Below are 23,067 nucleotides of genomic sequence, written 5' to 3'. Positions count from 1 at the left end.
ACTTGACCTATCAGTCAAAGTACAAATCGTGCAAGAAAAATCATGGAAATAGTCGCTTTGCATCATGTTTGCATACAATTGACTTGCCCAATGTTCCCACGGACCCTAATAATTTTAAGACCTGAAAAATGTGTTTCTAAACTTGTCCCTTATTCAGTTTCATGCCGTATTTAAGATGGCAGCCCCCATACAGACAATAACACATTTATTTAATTATCACTTGTACACCAGCTACATGTAACTGTGGTATAAATCATTTCCAATTTAGAAGTTAAGGTGACTGGGGAAGCAGCAAACCATTTATTCAATAAATTGTGTTAATAGAGTCTCTGATAAACATTCAATGACATGTACCGGTACTTTAAATAATAACATAACCATATAATCAGTAAAATGTTATTAAAATGATTTAATAATAATACTTACAAAAATGCTTACAAGTCATTTACAAGAAAAATCACAACATCAATATAAACAATAAACAGAAAAAATAACATTATACTTGAACAAAACTCAGTATCTTCACAGATTTCAGTAAGTGATTACTGGCTGGATCCCTATAATATTGTGATAGCATCATCATTTTGCTTTTGAAGTCACCCATTATTAGAATATTATTGATTTTCTAAGGTTTGCATTTCAACTAAAAGCTGATGGAAAAGTAAGATTTGTATTTTTCCATTCTATAGGGAAGTACACTACACAAATGCAGATTAGATTGACTGACTCTTGGGTTTTACTTTAACTTACAAACGTTCCCAATTGTCATTGTGGGGGTCAAGACATTCATCAGCTATAACAATAAAATTATGAATCAAGATACCTAATCCAACCCCCTTAGCAATACATGGTTTCTGTATAAAGTTGAAATCTTCTATTACAGCTATATCATTCACCCTCATAAACGTTTCACATAACCAAAAATTTAAATCTTTTGTTTATGCAATAATTGACAAAGTTCTTGTTTCTTTGAATTTTTTAAATTTGATTAATTTGATTTTTTTGTTTCAATCACAAATATATTTGAGACAACAAATGGTGTGAGACAAGGCTGTGTTATAAGCCCCACACTATTTAATTTATATGTGAATGATATGAGTGAATACTTGGAAGACAGATCCCTTGATCAGGTCACACAACATAACACTAAAATTAGCACGCTACTTTACCCCGATGATCTGGAAAATTACCTTAATGTTTTGGATAATAATCAAAGAATATCATTGAAAAAGGCAGACATACCAATCCAAAAACCCCATTAGAAAATAGAATTTGTAAACAATGCCCATTACAGGAAGTTGAAGACGAATTACACTTTCTTTTAGTTTGTCCACAATATCAAACAGATAGAAATGATTTTATTTCCAATATTTTATTCCCCAAAGAAATAATTACCAACTTGCAAAAATTCACATATTTAATGAAAAGTAATGACAGAAATATAATAAAACTTTTAGGGGAATTTTTACATAAATCATTCATTTTAAGAAATGAGCTTTCTTTGGATATAATACCCTGACTCTTTTTTTCTCTAGGGCCCATAATTCGGAGCCATGAAGCAAAATTGGGTTTATGTAATTCTTAAATAGTTTCATTTTTAGTTTTATGTCTAGATTTCCTAAAAGTACTCCGTTCATGATGTAAATTGATTTTCCAGCTTTACCTGCTAAATTTAACATGACAACTACAAAATTCTCATTTGATTTTATTGTGATTCCTAGATATGAAAAACTGTTTGTTGTTGAATGTTATCATTTCCAAAACTGAATTGGTATTTTTTGTTCTCAATGCTGATGTACCAAAGATAACAACTTTAGTTTTTAAAAAGTTCACACTCAATTTCCACTTATTGCAATATTCATTTAATGTATTTAATGATGTCTGTAGACCAGCCTGGGTAGTGGAAGTGAGGGCTAAACCATCTGCATATAAAATAGAGTTAACACTGTTATTATTCAAAAGTGGTGATTTAGTACTGGCATTACTGTTATGACAGCAGCACCTTCTTAGTCATTGACTTTTTTTTTTTACACCTATTATGTGTTCATTGGGTTTTTGTTTTTATATTCAGTTTTTAGTTTTTTGTTGGTGTTTCATTTTACTTTATTATATATTTCTGTTACTAACTTCAATTTAGTCTGTTTCTGGTTGTCTTTAAACTATTAGCCATTGTAATTTGATTAATTTGTATCTGTAATTTTTTGTTGTTGTTGTAACCTTTAACCTCCTTCAGTAGGTTGTTATGAGTTAATAAATTGTTAATTATCCGAACTATTCTTTAAATCATTAATAAAAATGTCGAAAACATCCCTGTTTTACTCCTCTACTAGTAGCGAATTCTTTGGTTATATAATTATTTATATTAATGCAAGCTTTTGTGTTTGAACACATTTGTAAACAAGACCCAGAACTACTATGAAGCGCCAGACGAAAGAAATTGACTGGACTCTTTGACACTTACCACATCCGTGTAACTCCATACATTTTCGGATATTCGCAGTTTTGCTGGTAAAATAATCACCGAGCTCCTCCAGTGTATGTGAATCCATTACTTTTGTGGTGTAAACGGCCTGCGAAAAATAGACCTTGTTCAAAATAAACCGCTCCGAACTTTGGTCACATGTGTTAGGTCAAAGGTAATATTTTTTGTCCAAGGGTAAAAATATTAACTGAAACAAAAGTTTATAATTTTAGTGATTCAAAGCATTTATTTCTAAATAAATAAATTTATATTTAATCTATTGGGTTTGATTTATATTAATAATCTTAAATAACCGTAAATGCAAACATCACCAGGTACTGGAATGGATATATTTGAACGAGACTAATATTGATGAGGGCGCTATATATTTAGAATTTTATCGCTATGGTAATGTGACGTACGCACACAATATCCTAGTTGCTGTTTTTGGCCGATCGAAAAAGGCCTGCACTATAGGTTATTGGTAGCTCACTGGAAATCGTCTGTCTTGTTGTCGATCGCTCCAATTTGTTTAAGAGGTTTAGAAGAACGAAGACCTTTGGTGAAAAAATAATTATTCTACGTACAACTAATCTGTGTTGGATAATTATTTGAAGATATTTTGAGTAACCCATTGCAGAGTGTCTGTTCGTCAGATTTTGTATTGTTTGTCGCTAAGTCGACTCTCTTGGTGTGGAATCCATCGGTGTTTCTTCACGGATTTTAGTAAAGAAGCATTATGTTAGCATATCAGACGAAAAGAAGGACCCGTGAACACACGGGCCCAACGCCGCATTCAGTGGCAATTGTAAGTAATGATTTATTTATGTCATTGCAAGTGATTGCATTCGCCTAAAATCTATTCGATTTCAGAAGTCACCTAGACCTTTCCTACAACGCCTAGCAAACCTGTTTTTTTGAAATAAAGACAAATTCTAGTGCTTGTATTACAATAATAAGGAGTTATAGTTATGTGTACTTTTGTTTTTTTATTCTTCTTAATTGTAACTCTTTTAATAAAATTATTATTATTATTATTATTAATCTATTTGTTCTTATATTTTACTAACATTTTATTTTTATCTCTTTTGTATTGTACGTTTTTTGTATTTCTTTGTATTTATGTTCCTTACCATACAAAAACACTCTGAAGGTTTTTAGTAGAATAATAAAGTTATTATTATTATTCTAGCAATAGTCATTTGTTTGTGTTTTATAGAAAGCTAGAATGCCCAGCAGATTTCCTCCAGATCATTTGATTTTAGAGCGCCGTAAACAGGATGACATGCGAGAAGAAGCCGAGTCATTGGTACGATACAATAAAATGTATGACCTAAAAAATGACTGGGAAAGCACCACAGACAGACGCATTCAACAAAACACAGTTAAAAGAAAGGTGAAAAATATGTTACAACAAGAAGAATTCAGCTTAGAAGACAGAAGGCAGAGGTAAGATGATACAATGATTATTCATAACTCTGGTGCTTTCCTGCACAGTTGAACACAAATTTGTTATACAGAAATACTGAATTTGTATAAACAATCAATGCCAAGTCTCATATTACTAAATGAACTTTACTATGTGTTTATATACAGCTAATAATGCCATGTGTTTAGTTACTAGTAATACAAACTCTCAATTCTATCAATGACTGTAAACTAAACAAAATTGTTAAGTAATGCATGTTCCTTTTGCTGTAATATCAAAGGTTACGTGATCTTCTCTCTGCTGAGGAGGACCAATACCTCAAAGAGATGGAAGACAAACAAGAAACCGTGATAGAAAGACAAGCTAAAATGAGAGAAAGAGCAAAGTTCTTGAAAGATAAGCGAGAAAAGGAAAGGCTACAGGTAGTTGCAGAGAAACTTGACCAGAGGTGGAGGTATGTCATATCACTGCATTGCCACACACTAATACTACTACAGTGCAAATCAATATACATATAAAGCCTGTGTTTAGAACCTGGTTTAGGCTGTAAAGTCAATAGAGTTTTTCATAAAGAAAAAAAAACAAGAATAGAGAAACGATATTACACTTGAGTTTTAGGGAGGTGGTCAACTTAAATTTGTGCCTACAATTTCTCAGATTCATTACATATGCAAATAGCAAAACAAAAGAGAATTTGTTATCCAAATTCTATGCAAAATGCCATTATTTGAGTTTGTGGAGATCATATAGTTTGTGAACAGTGAACCATGATCAAGGATTTGAATTGTATTATTAATGCTTTTCTACTACAGGGAAGAGTGTGAAGAATTAAGGTCAACACTCACTCGTCGTCACCAAGATGAGGTATGCACAGAACGCATGAAGCAACTGGAACTCAAGGATCAAATGGAACAACAGAGACTGGAAGATGAGCGCATGTATGCCTACATGTGGGAACAAGATAGACTTGCCAAAGCAGCCAGGGAAGAAAGAGAAACCAAAGAACAGATGGCTAGAAACAGAGAAGTGCTGGAAACATTACAAGTACAGATGGCGGCACTGCAGAAACAAAAATTAGAAGAGAAAAGACTGGTAGCTGAAGAAGCAGAACTTTTGGTGAGTTAAGTTAATGATTATTTAAACTGAATTTTCTAATACCGATAGTGTTTTTCCCATACAGACAGTGTATAATGAAAATGGTAAAATTTTTAAAAATTATAAACTCATAGTAGCTGCTGACATAGAAAGTTAATAACATCGAATACATGTGACAGTAAATTACATTGACAAGTTATTCAAATGTGTAACATACAATGTTGTTGGATTAGTTTTAGTCATGTCACTCACTACCTATAATATATGTTGCCTTTAGAGAGAACAAAATAAGCTACGTAAACTGGAAGAGCAGCGTGCATTGGCAGAGAAAAGATCCAGGCAAGCAGCCATGAGAAGTGAGTTGGATAAATCATTGAAATTAAAAATGAAGAAGAGAGCCAAAGAAATGCAAGAAGAACTTGCACTTGATATGAAGATTTTAGAAGAACTGTTGGAAGAATCCCGCAATGAAGCTAAGGAACAGGAGCAAAGAAAGGTCAGAAAACAATGTCATTTGTTTAATATATTTATGTTTTGTTGAATTCTAATACCATACAGTACAATAAAGTTATTAATAAAAGCATTGCCATGAGTATCATGAATGCTAGCAAGATTTGTAGAACTTTATAATGCTTATAGAGTTTCAGCTAAGGTATAGGATTGTGTAATTTACATGTATGCTTAAAAGAATTCTTACGTGAAATTAAAATTGTTTTATTTTCAGCGTGAATTGCGTGAAGAACAAATTCGTTATCGTGCCTATCTACGTAAACAGTTGGAAGAGGAGAAAGAGCGTGAGAAGGAGCTAGATCGTGTTATCACTGCAGAGGTAGAGAAACAATGGCAGAAGAGACTTGACCAGTGGGATAGAGAACATGAGGCAAGGAAGAGACTCATGCAAGAAGTCTTAGCAGAGAGACAGAAACAAGTTGAAGCCAAGTGTAAGTATATAAGAATGTTGTGTTTTTAATGAGCACTGTAATTGAAAATAATTCATCACTTATATAACATGCCTATCAATGAAACCAATCAAAAACATTTACCGGTAGTTGGGATTTTAAAATGTCCTTATGGTTTCCAGCAAAAATCAAACTTCTTGAGCAGTATTAACCAATATTTGTGTAAAACATGTGTACTCATGCATACAGATAATGTACAGACATATATATTCATATTCTTAACAATAATTCAACAAAACATCACTTTATTTTTCCAATAATTATAATTATAAATATGATGAATATACCCTTTTAGCTTGACATTACCAAACACTCATGATTCTCAACGGAGTAGTATTCAAAATGTCTTGATGTCATTGATGCTTTGCATTGTGAGATGCATGTGTATGGACATGTGTTTGGAGAGTGTCCTTCTAAATCAACCCATGGTTCCAAAATGAATGTGTGAAAAGAAATTCTCATTTTAAAATAAAAATGAAGAGAAATATTTGGAGATCAGAATAAACAAAAACATGTTTGTGCTCATAACTCTGACGGCTACTGTAAAGCACTGACATGCACTAACATTTATCTTATTTTTCCACCCTTCATTTTTCGCTAACAAGCATGCAAATATTGGATATCAAATGTACTCACTGAGCATGAGCTCACAATGTGCTATGACATTGCACATTTGTTGTTTCATTAACTGGGACACATAGATGTATATCAATAATAACAGCAGTGAACAGCATTGTTATTTTATATTCTAGTATGAACAGCCTGTTCTTGCATACTAGTCACGGTTTCTACAAGCAAAATGTAAACAAATATGAATGCCTATACTTAGGTCCTTTTGGCAAAACCAAATGGGTACTACTGGTCATACGTTCTAAAGGTGTTCATCATGTAACAGGATCATTGTATGATCCTATTGTGATATGCTATTGACCTGTAAATTTGGCATTACTTATTTATATGATGAATATTTTTTTTTTCACTTATAGTGTTAGTCAACAAGGAGAAACAGGAAGAAGCCCGTAAAGAATGTGAAGCCATGCTTGCAGCCATTGAGGAACACAAACGTCTAGAAGCTGAGCGAGAGGCCAAGGTGAAATCCCAGAATTTACAATACCAGAATGATCTTGAAGGACAATTAGATTATGAAAAACGTGTGAAGGAGGTAGCTAAGGATGAAGAATACCGAGAGTATTTGAAAGGACTTGATGCTGAAGCACAATATCAGGCCAAATTAAAAGAGGCACTTTCTAGACCAGTCATTGACAAATCTCATCCAATGAGGAAAGCATATATGGCCAGAAATGCTGCATATCAATAATACAATATTTGTAATTTTCTACAAGTAAATATTCATAAAACTGACACCACATGTGGATTATATATGGTATTACTGGTTTACTCTTTTATCTACAGACTTCTTTTTGTTTATTTTACTGTGTATCCGTCCTCTATGATCACATTTTTTGCCACTTCCAGAAATCAAGTTAAAAATTTTAATTTCAGTTTATTTTGGAAGTTGAAATGAAGTATAATCCATTTAATAGATACCAGGCATTTGTATTATATTAACATTTGAGCAGAATTAATTAAACGTTGTTATGCCTGATATTTAAATATTTATCATTCCTACAGTATGGTAAATACTGTGATTGCCATGTTTTGTGGTAACTGGGGTCATGAGAGGTCATTGGTACATACAGGACGAAGCCTTTCTAGCTAACCTGTCAATATCAATCATTTAGAAAATCACCCAGTCCTTTCCTTGCTCCACTGTTTGTTTGATTAGTAGTGTGAAAACCAACATCTTTGTATCTCCCATGATGGTTTAACATGGATATTACATTATCTATGTAATTGTAAATAGTTGTTATAAATAAATATTTTGTTAATATGAAGAATGGAAGTATAAATTTATAGTTTACAAGCCAGCGCCGCTCAGGTAATTATTTTCGAACCCAGCTACATACGAATATGTTGGAACCACCAAGCAAAAACCAATCATTGTTCAAAATTTGTGTGCGAAATCGACAACACCCAAGACTGTTTACTAGTAGAAAGTGAAAGTTCATGTTCTACTTACATTCAATAAGGCTGGTAGAGAATACCAAAATGGAAAACCGTTGAAGCGAGAGGGTCATCAGGAATTGAGTCCCAATTGACAATAACAACACACGCTAAAAATGGAAAGGCTCATGGGTAGGCGCTTGTTTGTAAACAATAACGTGCTATGGCCATCTTACGCATGCGCAGGTGACGACTCCCTCGCTTTAAGTGCTGACCTTCATTCTTCTTACAGTCGAATGTCTCAGTAAAGAAGGAGTGATGAAATATCTGAAAAACTCAGTCTTCACCTTGATTAGCCAAATTTCAAATAGGTGGTGGCAGTATGTAGAAAGCGGCTGAGTGGAGCCCCAAACACAGATTTAGTACATGCATGCCTACATAAGTTTGATATAGTTTGTATATCCCGGTACTGCTAATCCAAGGCAGCCGTAGACACGCTGTGCATTCAACACTGAAGTTTATGATAAACAAACCCTTTCCCCATATAAAACATATAGTCCACCTACCATAATTTTTTCTTAATTGTGTAGCATGTGTTTAATCTGAGATATGCAGCCTGTTTGGTCTTTGATGTGCACTGTGTTTTGGGTCGGGATGTACCAATACAGTCTGTTTGGCCTGGGATGTGCAGCCCATAATCAAAACATATACTCAATTCAAAGAATTCTCCACTGCAAACATGTGTCGCACCTGGAATTTGACAGTCAGAAATGTATTTCTTTTTTCATTATTTATTTGAGACTAATTGGGTTAATTACAGAGAATACGTAGTGTCTGCATATTTGTATGATTCCTGTATGAGTGTTTTCCCCATGTAATGCATTATCACGCTTTCCCATATACGCTACGCAGCAACAATGATTGACAACACCGCAAGGGATGATGGGAGAAAACCAGGGGTGCAAGAAACGAAAGCGCGGGAGCATGATACCAACTCTTCACTCTTCACTCTGCCGTGTTTCACTGAAATAACGGACCGTGCGTTATAATCTTAGCACATACTGGTGAACGATAATACTGAGATCTGCCAGGACTCGTGATTTGAGTTGAAATTGATTGCAACTCGTAGAATACCAAAAGTTCAAGTTACCGACGACTAAAGAAACCGGGAGCACGAGACCATACAAAAAAATACAGTGTACGCGTTCAAGCCAGTGAACGTTTTCCGCGCAGAAACGACACAGTGATCACGAAGAAAACCGTTTCAACGAACCGATTCGCATCGTAGATGCTATCCTAACCCCAACACCGAAGTAGCAACCTTTATCGACAGGTACCGTTCCCTTTATATAGCGTGAAAAGTTTCACTGAACTCCACCGATAAATATAAATTAATCGAGTTGAAGCCGCACTTCGCATTACAACCCCGTGTGATTCGGAGAGTGTTTGTAGATTATAATACATAATATAATAGTTCTGGATAGATTCCGGCCTTTTATTTCGTTCGGTGATTCACAAAACAGGCTAAACTGAGTTCTTTCCGACGAGATATTAAAATCGAGTGATTTTTTGTATATGTGAGGCTACGTATTCTGTTTTAATTAGAGTACTTGCTAGGCCATATTTTGAAGTCACATTTTTTAAACAGCCACAGTGAAAGGCTATTTATGCTCTGGTTAACCATCACTGTTATTGCTAATTTTCTGAGTAGTTGTGAATGCTTTTCTGACGTTATATTATTATTGTTTGATCAATATATCAATATTTGAGCGTGGAACCACCACTCTTACGGTTCTGAAGACTGTAATTAAGCAGATTGATATTACTTTCTTTATTGTAAGCGATATCGCGTTATAGTAGTAACTGTGTTCGTGTTCTATAAATGCTAGAGCACATTCTGGTGAGTTACCTTTACCAGCATATTGGTCGACAGAGCAGTCAGACAGTTCTTGGTATTGACGGAGAGCGCCCTCATTGGTCAGTTCTCATTTGACTGGTCTTTCGTTTTTTTGATAATTACAGGGAAGTGCTTTTTCAAGGTCATACATTTGTATTTCCTACAGTTGTTGAGCTTTTCCAATACCCATTGTGATAGTGCATTGTGGGTAGCGTTGTACTGTTTGCCGTTAGCGGTCTGTTGATTAAATGTTGTTTCTCTGAGATTTGGGGAAGACTGAAACACAACTTTGACAGGTGTGAGTGTGAGTTTATTTCTATAACAATAATTAACATTTTATTTTGTGGTGCTATCACTCTCAGAGCCAAACAAGTTATTAATGATCTGTGAAGATATATAGGTTCCCGAGTACCGTATAACAGATATCCCAGTGCAGTGGTGGTTGATACCATTCAAAGTTTTTACCCCTGCTACACCGAGTTTGGGGTGTGGCATAAGGATTTGGCGCAACCAACGTGAGGCCCTGAGAGTTGATCAGTGCCTTTTGCAGGTCCTAACCTTTAAAGTTGTTTTTCAGATTTTTCGCATCATTTCCTATATAGGTGTGTTTAAGCTGTGCAGACAAACTCGTAACAGAAGTAAAACAGGTAAAGTGTATATTACATGTGCCGCGACCGTGCACCCTTGTTGATAACGCTTTTTGTCGCGTGCGCAACATTCTCCTTTTTTTTGGCATTGATTGGAACTGTACATCAATTGGTCCACAATGACAGAACAGACTTCATTGAATGGTACGCCGCCACCACCAACAAGGGTGATGACACCAAGTAGAATTCTTCAGACGATGCAGCAAAATGAAAAGACAGAAACTGAAAGACAAATGGAGAAACTTCGCGCAGAGTTTGCTGCCCAGTTTCAGGCTGAACGTGACAGCCACGTAGAAGAACAACGCCAGCTTCTTGACGAATTGACGGCTATACGAGATGAATATAAACGAGAAAAACAAGAACTCGAAGATGCACATTGAAAAGAAGCTAGAAACAAAGAATATGATTTTCAATGCCGACTTGAACGTCAGCGCACGGAAGATGCTGAGAAGTTACGCTGTACACTTGATGGTGCGAAACGCGAAGTGAACCATGGAGACGAGTTGGTAATAGAACAAACAATGCACAATGCTACCAAACATGGCAGACAAGTTCATCCCCCGTCAAAGTTCCCTATTGAGTACTGAACACCATCCGCGTCGCCAACCACAGTTGCTTTGTACCCGACACCGACACCGAGATTATCTCTAAAGCATCGGACATCAGATGATGAGAAGTCTGAAAGAGTTATTGTACGTGACCGATACAAATTGGGAACCTTTTCAGGTGACCCGGCCCAACAGTCTGGTGTTGGATTTCGCTCCTGGCTAGGAGATGTTGTGATGTACAAGGAAACGACTAGCGACAGCATAGATGAACAGATATTGACTATTCAAGCGTCCCTAAAGGGGACAGCAAAAGCATTGGCCCACTCGATGCCGAAGCCGATACGAATAGACAAATTAATCACAAAGTTTCGCAGTCGATTCGGGATTGCTGGTGCCGCTGAAGACCTATTGATAGGGTTCATTAATCGAAGTGCCCAGAGCGAAAAAGAAAACATAGCAGCATATTCCCTGACATTGGAAATGGAATTAGACTCAATGCGTGACAGAGGCGGCATCGCACCATGTGATGTTGACTCCAGATTGAAGAGTACGTTCTGGAAGGGCTTGAGGGACAATGATGTGAGACAAGCAATTCGCCATCGCTATGATAACATCGCCACATTTGACGAATTAGTGACCGTTGCACGTACTGTGGATGTTGAAGTAAGAGATAGGCGACACAGCCATTCACCGCATCACCGCTCACGTCCTATAGCAGCTCAACAAACGACATTAGACAGCCCTCTAAGTAACGACTAAAATGGTCGCCAATGCGAGTAAATTCATTAATTGGCGACTAAAAATATTTTCCAGGTCGCCAAAAGGCGACTCAATGAAATTCCGTTGGCGACCAGTACACTCCTACTGAGAATAAGGTTTTGCATAGTTTGAATGCTTGGTGGCGCTTATTTACCAATAATCCATTGCGCGCGCATGCGCATGTGTCTATATACGTCCATGATGGTTGTTTTGAAATGAACGTCGGACAATTGAGTCATTTTTTAGTAACGCATCAAAGCGTCGGTGTAGAGTGCCAGATGATGCCACAGACACAGGGGAAGTTGTCGAGTGCCAGGCATCTGATCAAATTCGAGAAGAAACTGGAAAAACAAGTAGAAAATTCAAGAAGGATTGGTTAAAACAATTTTCATGGCTCGTATTTGACACAGGCGCTTGGAACGTTTCCTGAATAATAAAAAATGACCTAAAGTGGGATCGGCATAGTTGGTCAGTCGCCGGTAAATTCCCCTACTACTCATATAATAACACAAGGTAGGAAAGCGTTGAATGATACAGTAAACAAATACATTGTAATGTACTTTCTGTTGCAGGAAAACCACATTAAATATATGATACAAACCACTATGTCTTTGTGTAATATTGTCATTGGTTTTGGCCACTACATTTTTAGGTCTGGCCACTAACTTTTTGGGCCTGGCCACTAAATTTTTATTTTGGCTACTAAAATTTTCTTCTCAGTGGCCAGTGACCACCTGGTAAAAAAATTGACTTAGAGGGCTGTTAGAGCCAACGCCACCCATGCAAGGAGACAACGAAGAGTACCCTCTCAAGAATGCTGCTGTTTCTGAACAGATGGCACGCACCTTCCGGACATGTCTTGACACAACGTTCTCTTCCTTGGTTAATAGGATGGATGATATGGATGCCCGAATCCGTACTGCTATCGCGTCCGCATCCACCGCAAAGGTTACCCCCATTGGCATCACCACATACAACTCCGTATAGCTCAACACTACAACCGACCCAGACCCATGCAGAACGTAAAGCACAAGGTTGTTGCTATGAATGTGGTGACCCAAACCACTTCATTCGAAACTGCCCGGTAGAACCGAAAAAGACATTCAAGTGTTACAGGTGTCGAACCAACGATCATTATACCCGAGAGTGCCCGAACAACCCGAGACAAGTCAGACCACAGCAGCAGTCAGCTAGAACTGACAATGTTAGCGGAGCTAATACGGATAACCAACCTGATAAACCGAGATCGATGCAACAATTGCGACGTCACAAAAAGACTACGCCCTCAATCGCAGATGCTGCACCTGCTGTAAACACCCGGCTTCTTCACACTCGTATCCGCAATCGACTGGTGGGAAATTCATCAGAAGAGACAATAGCAGTAGAAGGGCATGAAGCTCGGTGCTTAGTTGACACTGGTTCGCAAATTACAACTGTATCTAAATGGTTTTACGACAATTTTTTGACACAGATAGTAATCGAACCATTGTCTCATGACGATCTTATTGTCCTAGGAGCTGGAGATCAGCCTGTCCCACTAATAGGCTACTGTGGATTGCGTTTTGATATTCCAGCAGCAATATATGGTATCCCCCATGAAATGTACGAACTGGCGGTTATTGTACCAGATAGCGAATATAGCACCCAAGTTCCTGTTACTCTTGGTACTAATATATTGGAACCCTGCCTTGCAGCAGTACGTGTATATCAGTCGAAACACAAGAAAACCACGCTACACATGTCAGCTGTAGGACGACAAACCAAAGACCGAATAGATTCCAGACAGCGATTCGTAGGACCCAATGGACATGTCGGCACAGCCCATGCTGCCATTTCCAAGAGGATGATAATCAGATCAGACGACAGTGTTATCGTTCCAGGCCAGCTGTCAAAGGGCACCGGAACAGACATAGTCGCAGTCAAACCAACCGAAAGGCGTTGTCGAGATGCCTGGGTGAGTCCATCTGTGGCAGTCCTCCAATGCAAAGCCAACCGAGCCACAGTGCCTGTGAGACTTCACAACTGCAGTAGCCATAGCATCACAGTGCGTCCAGAAGCTGCAATTGCTAATATCCAAGCAGTAGTTTCAATCAATAGTATTCAAGCTGACACTGATAGCCGAAAAGAAACCGCTTCAGATAGTATGCAAATACAAGGTGTTAAATTCAACATGTCACCGACTCAGCTCCCACCAGAAAAGATGACATTGGTTAGAAACTTGCTCCGTTGTAACGCTAGTGTCTTTTCAAAAGGAGATACCGATTTAGGGAAGTGTGACCTAGTGAAGCATAGAATCCGTCTGACCGATGATATCCCACTTCGAGAACGACATCGCCGACTTGCACCAGCCAAGTATGCTGAACTGCGAGGTATTTTACAAGACATGCTAGAATGTGGAATAATTCGGGAATCAAGTTCACCGTACGCTGTTCCTGTAGTTATGGTTAAGAAGAAAGACGGCACATGGAGGCTATGCATTGACTACCGTCGACTTAACGCCAAAACAATCCGTGATGCTTACGCACTGCCACGCATCGAGGAGAGCATGGAAATGTTTAAAGGTGCTTCCTGGTTCACGACTATAGACTTGAAACATTCGTATTGGCAACTATTAATGTCTGAGGGAGACATCGAGAAAACGGCTTTCGTCACCCCGGTTGGTCATTTTGAATGCCTACGTATGCCCATGGGACTATGCAATAGTGCCAGCAGTTTTCAGCGAGCTATGGAAAAATGTTTAGGGGAGCTGGTAAACAATACCTGCACTGTGTATATAGACGACATAGTGATATATGCAAGCACATTTGAGGATCACTGTATACGAGTAGAACAAGTATTGAAAAAATTAGAACGCCATAACTTGAAAGCTAAAGCATCCAAATGTGAATTTTTCAAGAGAGAAGTACATTACCTCGGCCATGTTGTGTCGAAAGAGGGCGTCCGAACCAATCCAGACAAAACCGAAGCAATCAAGAACTGGCCCGTACCACGCGATGCTAGAGAAGTGAGGACCTTTCTCGGCGTTGCAGGTTATTACCGCCGATTTGTACAGGGATTTTCAAAGATCGCCAAATGATTATATGAATTGACAGAGGGGCTGTATGCCAAGAAACGTACCAACAGTGGCAAACTGGAAAGATCAAGGATGCTAGCTTTCAACTGGACGGCAAAATGCCAGCTAGCCTTTGACACATTGGTAGAACGGCTCACCAACCCACCTGTGTTAGCATATCCCGACTATGAGAAACCATTCGAGCTTCATACCGATGCATCGTTCATGGGGCTTGGCACTGCCTTGTACCAAAAGCATAATGGAAAGAATAGAGCTGTCGCTTACGCTAGCCGAGGGTTATCTAAAAGCGAGAAAAATTATCCAGTTCATAAACTCGAATTTCTCGCTATGAAGTGGGCTATCGCAGACAAGTTTCCTGATATGTTGGCTGGTCGACATTTTGAAGTCCTGACTGACAATAACCCACTTTGTTATGTACAGACCACTGCGAAACTTGACGCAACTGGCCATCGCTGGATTTCCAGACTGGCAGATTTCGACTTTCATGTACGCTACAGAGCCGGTACACTCAATAGAGACGCTGATGCTCTGAGCCGCAGACCAGTGAGTGGTTTCACAACTGATTCTGAGAAACATCCCCTATGGTTGGACTGGATTCCACCCGACTCAAAAGACACCACAGTGATGAGTAACCACACAGTGACTGCATTGCTGGACAATCATCTAAGCCCAATGGTTCCAGCAGCAGAACTTGCAGGAGTTGTGCCACAGAGTCGCGCACAGACGGTGGCCGAGATAACACCAAAGGGTACAGCCGCACTGCCCACAGTAACTAGCATACAATGGAAGACACTACAGCGTGAAGACCCGACTATCGGCAAAGTTTATCATTACGTGGTAGCTGGAGCCCTGCCAGACCGATATCACCGTGCTCAAGAAACGAGACAGGTTTCCGCAGCCCTTCGTGAATGGAAGAAGTATTGCATAAGAAATGGTGTTTTGCATCGTAGAGTCACCGATTCAAATGGTCGAGTGATTTACCAGCTGTATCTACCACCTAGCTACCGCAAGATGGCGATGGAAGCACTTCACAACGAGGTAGGTCATCTGGGACAGGACAGGAGTCTTGATCTTGTACAATCTCGATTTTATTGGCCCGGCATGGCACATGACGTCATACAACATGTTCAGCAATGTGATAGATGTATATGACGCAAACTTACCACAGAAGGACGAGCAATAGTGCCTATGGTTCCTATTTTGAGTACCATGCCATTAGAGTTACTATGCATTGATTTCCTGACACTTGAGACATCCAAGAATGGTTGTAAAGACATACTGGTAATGACGGATCATTTTACCAAATACGCGATCGCTGTACCTACCCGCAATCAAACCGCCAAGACGACTGCAAAAGTGTTAATGGACACGTTCATTACCGTATTTGGATTCCCCAAGAGAATACAGTCTGACCAAGGATGCAATTTTGATAGTCAATTAGTCGCACAACTCTGTCATCAGTGTGGTGTGAAGAAATCTAGAAGCAGCCCGTATCACGCACAGACACATGGCATTGCCGAAAAATTTAATCAGACATTGATCAGCATGTTGGGAACCTTGACGCCAGATAAAAAGACCAACTGGAGTCAAGAAGTTAAAGCAATGACACATGCGTACAATTGTACAAAACATGATGTGACAGGGTATACACCACACTTTCTGATGAGAGGTACCCATCCCCAGTTACATTTTCCTAGGATTAAACCCAGATGAGTCCACAGAGGAACCGCTAGACGCTTATGTACGGCAATGGAAAGATAGCTTACACGCTGCTTATAAAATAGCCGGAAAAAGATTAGCCGACAGAGCGCGTAAAAACAAGATTCGTTATGATAAAAAGGCCCGTGATGGACTTGATCTTGAAATCGGAGATCGAGTCTTGATTAGAAATGTTAACATCAGAGGTAAACACAAGTTGGCTGATAAGTGGGAATCTACTGCATACACGGTAGTGAAAAGGGTGCATGCGGACATTCCAGTTTATGTACTGAAATCAGAAGGTGATGGAAAGAAATGTACTATTCATCGCAATTTGCTCATGCCGATTGATGCCTTGCCACCAATACCATATGAACGTCCAATGAGAACACCGATCAGAGACCCAACTCAGAGACAACGACGGATGCCAACCAGGGCTACACGTCCTGCAACTTCTTCCTACACGGGGTCCACGTCTGAATCTGACTCATTGCCAGAGTATATCGTCCAAGGGAAGTGATCGAAATCAAACTGGGCGGTTTCCCGCGGTGCTCCGACAACACCCGGGAAGTCAGCAGAAGCTCCTTGACCGGCCGAGGGTTCCCGTCAACACTTGCACATTTCTGGGGTTAGCCGGCGCTCATTGTTCATGATTATAATCCTATTGTTCAAATGTTTTCACCTTTCTAAAGACAAAAAATGGCAGACTTTTTACAAGTCCCTGAAAAGGAGTACCACTTTTATCAACGAGTTACTACATTTGTTGCGATGTTTTCACTGTCTAGCGCATCTGCATATTTAATATATTCACGCAAATTGATCCATGTCTGACCTCTAGTCTAGGCAAGATATGTGTTGGGCAACGTTCTGCAGAACTTCCAAGTGCTGAGTTTAAGTTCCACGATTGAAAAAAATAAAATAACATACAGCTCCATTCTATATCAGGTCATTGTTGTTAATATTGTACTCAGTTTAAAATGACAGCACTCCCAACTGAACACGCCGTATTATGTAATTGTACAGAATATTTCGTTGTCGACCGTACCACTGCCCAAATGTATGGGCAGTCAAACAATTCACAGTCGTATCATATAAATTATGCCATTGTGCTTGTTGTGAATATTATTTAGCCGGTCTAACTGGCATTGTAGCGGCGTGTATGATATACATTTTGCCCTTGTGTTAAAAATATTTTTCATTAGTGATAAGCTCCTTGGCCACCGAGGGTCCCGCCAACACAGGTACTTACAATAGTTTCAGTCTTTCTTTGAGCGATTATGTTTAACTAAATATTGCTACACTACAGCAAGTTATTATCAATATTGTCGGTAAATGTACAGCAATTGCTTCCAATGTTGTTGAAGTTGTTTTGCTACAATAAAGTTTGTTTTGATACATTTGCAACAGACCCAGACTTCAAGTCGCCGCTCCACTGTCCAATCGTTGACTGTCATCATGTTGCGGAGTAAACAGGGATTCCCGACTCCACCTGCGATTCGTGAAAAGATAGTTGAGCTGTATTTAGAAGGAATATCTTTTGCTGACATAGCGAAAAGGGTTGGTGTGACGAAATCTACTGCGTATAATATATGCAAAAAATTCACCTCAACTGGTGATATTGAACATGATACTGGAGGTCCACAGCATTGCCCGAAACTTAATAATGATGTGTTACAGCACATCGAATTATACAAGAAGACTAAGCCAAGTATTTATTTGAGGGAGATTAGAATAAATTTAATTGCCGAAAATGTGTGTACCATCGATACTGTCACGTGCTTGTCGACTATTCATTGTGCTATTACTAAATATTTGGGGATGAGTCAAAAGAAGTTGACCAGTGTTGCCGCCGAGTCTAGGACAGAACGCAACGAAGACTCTGGATTTCATAGATATTGTTACCAACTATGATGTCGAACAACTACATTGGTTTGATGAATCATCCGTTATTAAAACTACTGGAAATCGCGTGTACGGTCACGCTGGAAGGGAAAAGCGTTGTGGGGCCAATGACGGCGGCTAGAAGTCTGGGTGCGTCGCAAATGTATCAAAACAAACTTGATTGTAGCAAAACAACTTCAACAACATTGGACGCAATTGCTGTACATTTACCGACAATGTTGATAATAACTTGCTGTAGTGTAGCAATATTTAGTTAAACATAATCGTTCAAAACATGACTGAAACGATCGTAACTGGGGTAAACAGGCGCTCATTTTCATTATTATAGTCTTATTGTTCGCATGTTCCCACCTTTCCAAAGACAAAAAAACGACTGATTTTTTACAATTCCCTGAAGAGGAGTGCCACTTTTATCAACGAGTGACATGTTGCTACATTCATTGCGATGTTTTCAATGTCTAGCGCGTCTAGATTTAATATATTCACGCAATTTCACCCATGTCTGACCTCTAGTCTATGCAAGATTGGTATTAGCAACGTTCTGCAGAACTTCCAAGTGCTGAGTTTAGGTTCCACGATTGAAAAAAATTATATAACATACAGTCTCATTTTATATCAGACTATTGTTGTTATTATTTCATTGGTGATATAGAGTGAATGCCGTAATTGTAGTCGGATTTACTTTAAAATATTTAGCACTCATGTTTTCTAAGTAGACTTTTTTTTTACTCGGGGTCAGTCGAATTTGCATGTAAATATTTTCGTGGTCGAATAATTTGCACGGGCCCGGGTCGAATTTACTTGTAAATATTTTTCGGTCATGTTTTGGGGTAACATTTGAACACGGTTACTTATCTTTTTTAGTAACCGTGATTTGAATTTTTGTTCACTCCAGGTCACCGACCCTGTGTATGGACACTCCACTTCACGGCTGTAATTATGCTATTGTGATGATCTAATTCAGATTGATACTGTTGAACCCAATGAGTTGTATGCCTCAGAACCGACCAGTGAAGATCATATCTCGCCTCAACGAGGAACTGAGCCAACAGTTGTAACCGATGGGCAAGATTGTTCTTTGAATAACAATGCTGAAATCGAGAAGCCAGCCAAACAGAGTGATACAGAAATTAACCGAGCAGAAATTACACAGATCTCTCCATCCATAGATGAGGTCACGAACGTAATGAATTCTGAATTATCGGAAGCTGTATTGCCTGACACTGGTGCAGAGCGTATGGAGTTGACCGAATCATTACAATCATTACAACAGCAACAAAACGACCGATAGAGAACTATCAGGCAATACCACTCCAACGAGGCGTTACCCGCTACGAAGGCGACGCAAAACACAGTATTATAGATTCTCGTATAAGCCAACACTGCCAAATTCCAGACTAAATGCGAGAGCTCAATCGTTTGTTCCGAAACATAAACAGTCGACGGGAATGGTATGTCGAGCCACTGAATGGAATGAAATGCCATCTTTGAAGGCTACCTTGATTACCATATTGCAAAGCGATCGTCAATAATCCGTTATGACTTCAGTCACTGCATCATCGACCAGATCATGCGTTTTCTGTATACGTCAAGTGTTGGTGAGGTGATTCTTGAGCATCACCTCAACACAGTCGTTTTCCTTTTTCTTGAGAGTTTGCTGTTGGGTTTGCCTGACAGGGAATCCTCATTTATGCAGTAGTATCTGTGTACACGTGTATCCTTTACCGTTTTCGTTAGGGACCCGGATTGGAGTTAACCGATTCCATGAGCCTGGCGAGTTGACAGACACAGCGGGATACGATGTAACAGAGACGAGAGGATAGATACGACTACATTGAGTGTTGTAGTGGTTCATGATGTACTACAATAGTTGTCATGTGACATTAATGTTGATATGTGCTCTTTTTTTTCAGGATGCTGAAGAGATTATGTCTGATGCATGAATGATCGCGTGGATCGTAATTGACTTACTATTTGTTTTCCAGGATTGGTGCTTATTTGTGGGTGATCATGGTTAGATTGATCGCTGAAAAGTCACCCATGATTCGCATATTCTGGTGTTTTCTTTCTGATGGAGTAGACAGCCATTATAGTGCGATGTAACCCTCTAGCGATCTCGGAACGCATCCCCCCCCCAGATTTCTGACGTGCTGGCGTGTGTGGCGCTATTCACATATGCACGTTTCTGATATTTGGAGGGTCTCACTTCTGCGGGAGCAACTTGTATGATATTTCTATCTACAGGGAGATGGTTGTTGAGGAACATGCCATGACCAGTTACGTCAAAGAAGCTACTTTGGTACCAGATGTTACCGCTACTAACTCAGAATGGTGCCCTAGGCTGCCTAATTTATGGGATGAATACCCATCGATTGTACCAGTGTACACGAAGCTCAAAGAACCTACGGGAAAGGGTTAGTTGGATTGGCAGGTGCTGCGCCCAACTGAATCTATTTCTGATTCAGTATGGAGGCAGGATATGCCAACCCTTGGGAAGGGGGGATGTCGCACCTGGAATTTGACAGTCAGAAATGTATTTCTTTTTTCATTATTTATTTGAGACTAATTGGGTTAATTACAGAGAATACGTAGTGTCTGCATATTTGTATGATTCCTGTATTAGTGTTTTCCCCATGTAATGCATTATCACGCTTTCCCATATACGCTACGCAGCAACAATGATTGACAATGGGAGAAAACCAGGGGTGCAAGAAACGAAAGCGCGGGAGCAATGATACCAACTCTTCACTCTGTCGTGTTTCACTGAAATAACGGACCGTGCGTTATAATCTTAGCACATACTGGTGAACGATAATACTGAGATCTGCCAAAACTCGTGATTTGAGTTGAAATTGATTGCAACTCGTAGAATACCAAAAGTTCAAGTTACCGACGACTAAAGAAACCGCCATATTGGGAGCACGAGACCATACAAAAAAATACAGTGTACGCGTTCAAGCCAGTGAACATTTTCCGCGCAGAAACGACACAGTGATCACGAAGAAAACCGTTTCAAGGAACTGATTCGCATCGTAGATGCTATCCTAACCCCAACACCGAAGTAGCAACCTTTATCGACAGGTACCGTTCCCTTTATATAGCGTGAAAATTTTCACTGAACTCCACCGATAAATATAAATTAATCGAATTGAAGCCGCACTTTGCATTACAACCCCATGTGATTCGGAGAGTGTTTGTAGATTATAATACGAGTTCTGGATAGATTCCGGCCTTTTATTTCGTTCGGTGATTCACAAAACAGGCTAAACTGAGTTCTTTCCGACGAGATATTAAAATCGAGTGAATTTGTGTATATGTGAGGCTACATATTCTGTTTTAATTAGAATACTTGCTAGGCCATATTTTGAAGTCACATTTGTTAAACAGCCACAGTGAAAGGCTATTTATGCTCTGGTTAACCATCACTGTTATTGCTAATTTTCTGAGTAGTTGTGAATGCTTTTCTGACGTTATATTATTATTGTTTGATCAATATATCAATATTTGAGCGTGGAACCACCACTCTTACGGTTCTGAAGACTGTAATTAAGCAGATTGATATTACTTTCTTTATTGTAAGCGATATCGCGTTATAGTAGTAACTGTGTTCGTGTTCTATAAATGCTAGAGCACATTCTGGTGAGTTACCTTTACCAGCATATTGGTCGACAGAGCAGTCAGACAGTTCTTCAATTGATGTATGCGCACGCTATATACCTCACGAATAGGACCTCACAGATACGACCTCACGAATAGGACTCAGGAAGTGACGTATTGATTGTTCAATGGTGGTACATTATAAGTAAACGATGCCGGGGCCATTAGTATAAATATATTTCGTATTTCGTAAATAAAAACTGAGCTCGCGACGTGGACTCGGGTCGTACACAGTCAGATAGAGGGACTGTGGGCCGAAGCAGCAAGGGCCGGGAGCAAGGGAGTGTTTGGTTATTTAATAAGCCGTGGTTTGCGGTGCTACTATTCGATGACTCGCGATGTAACAGTCGATAATGCGACTGATTAAAACACCGTGTGCCGTTATATTCATGAGTACAGAATGTGTTTTGAGGCCTTCGAGTTCCAGTTGGTAATCTTGAATTTACCGGTAGTGATGTTTTCAACAATCAGATTTGTCGATACTTTGTCGATGTTGGTCATGGAGAGGGACATACGTATAGAGTCATGTACGTCCTGGCAGAGTACTGATGACAATAAATAATGATGCTCGCAAAATAATTCTAAAATAAAACAGTGTTCGCTTATAATTATAAATGTGTGGGTTGACGAGAACTGCGGTGTTACCTAAATTTAGCTTTGAAAAACAGTGTTTAGATTTCCAAATAATCTGGGTGACAGTATACTCTCAATATATTAAATAAAATATACATGATTCGTCTTCATTGATTAAAAAAATTACTTGACCCATTATTTGAATGGACATTAGCAGTAAGTTTCATGTTTTAATGCTGAAATGTAATTATTTACGCAACAACAAACTTATATAGAACTCACAGTCTCACGTTTTGTCACAGTCCGTGCTATTACAGAGAATGACATTTTCCAGTACACGAATAACGCTTTATAAATGCTCTCCG

The 23,067-nt window shown here is 39.1% G+C and overlaps 3 protein-coding genes across 3 annotated transcripts in view; 2 read left to right on the top strand and 1 right to left on the bottom strand.

Annotated features, from left to right (window-relative positions):
- Positions 1-2,632, bottom strand: part of LOC100369032 (SKA complex subunit 1-like) — a 43,113-nt gene extending 40,481 nt beyond the window's left edge. The window contains exon 1 of the mRNA XM_002735088.4: positions 2,462-2,632. Coding sequence (XP_002735134.1) covers positions 2,462-2,549 — 88 coding nt within the window. The 5' untranslated portion in view covers positions 2,550-2,632. The remainder of the gene's footprint in view (positions 1-2,461) is intronic.
- A 282-nt stretch (positions 2,633-2,914) lies between these two features.
- Positions 2,915-7,837, top strand: LOC100368885 (coiled-coil domain-containing protein 11-like). Its single transcript, NM_001184868.1, is given in 8 exon segments — positions 2,915-3,269; positions 3,681-3,910; positions 4,171-4,344; positions 4,703-5,006; positions 5,263-5,481; positions 5,710-5,926; positions 6,931-7,261; positions 7,263-7,837. Coding segments are annotated over 7 exon segments (1,544 nt in total). The 5' UTR covers positions 2,915-3,200; the 3' UTR covers positions 7,263-7,837.
- A 10,188-nt stretch (positions 7,838-18,025) lies between these two features.
- LOC146735253 (paired box protein Pax-5-like) lies at positions 18,026-18,481 on the top strand. The gene has a single exon (XM_085507421.1). It carries the CDS (start codon positions 18,026-18,028, stop codon positions 18,479-18,481), a length of 456 nt encoding a protein of 151 aa, XP_085363547.1.
- The last annotated feature ends 4,586 nt before the right edge of the window (positions 18,482-23,067 follow it).

The sequence above is a fragment of the Saccoglossus kowalevskii genome, chromosome 13 (assembly GCF_978046115.1).
Source record: "Saccoglossus kowalevskii chromosome 13, keSacKowa6.1, whole genome shotgun sequence".
Lineage (NCBI taxonomy): Eukaryota > Metazoa > Hemichordata > Enteropneusta > Harrimaniidae > Saccoglossus > Saccoglossus kowalevskii.
Note: the sequence above shows the minus strand (reverse complement) of the source record. Positions and strands in the feature narration are given on the sequence as shown.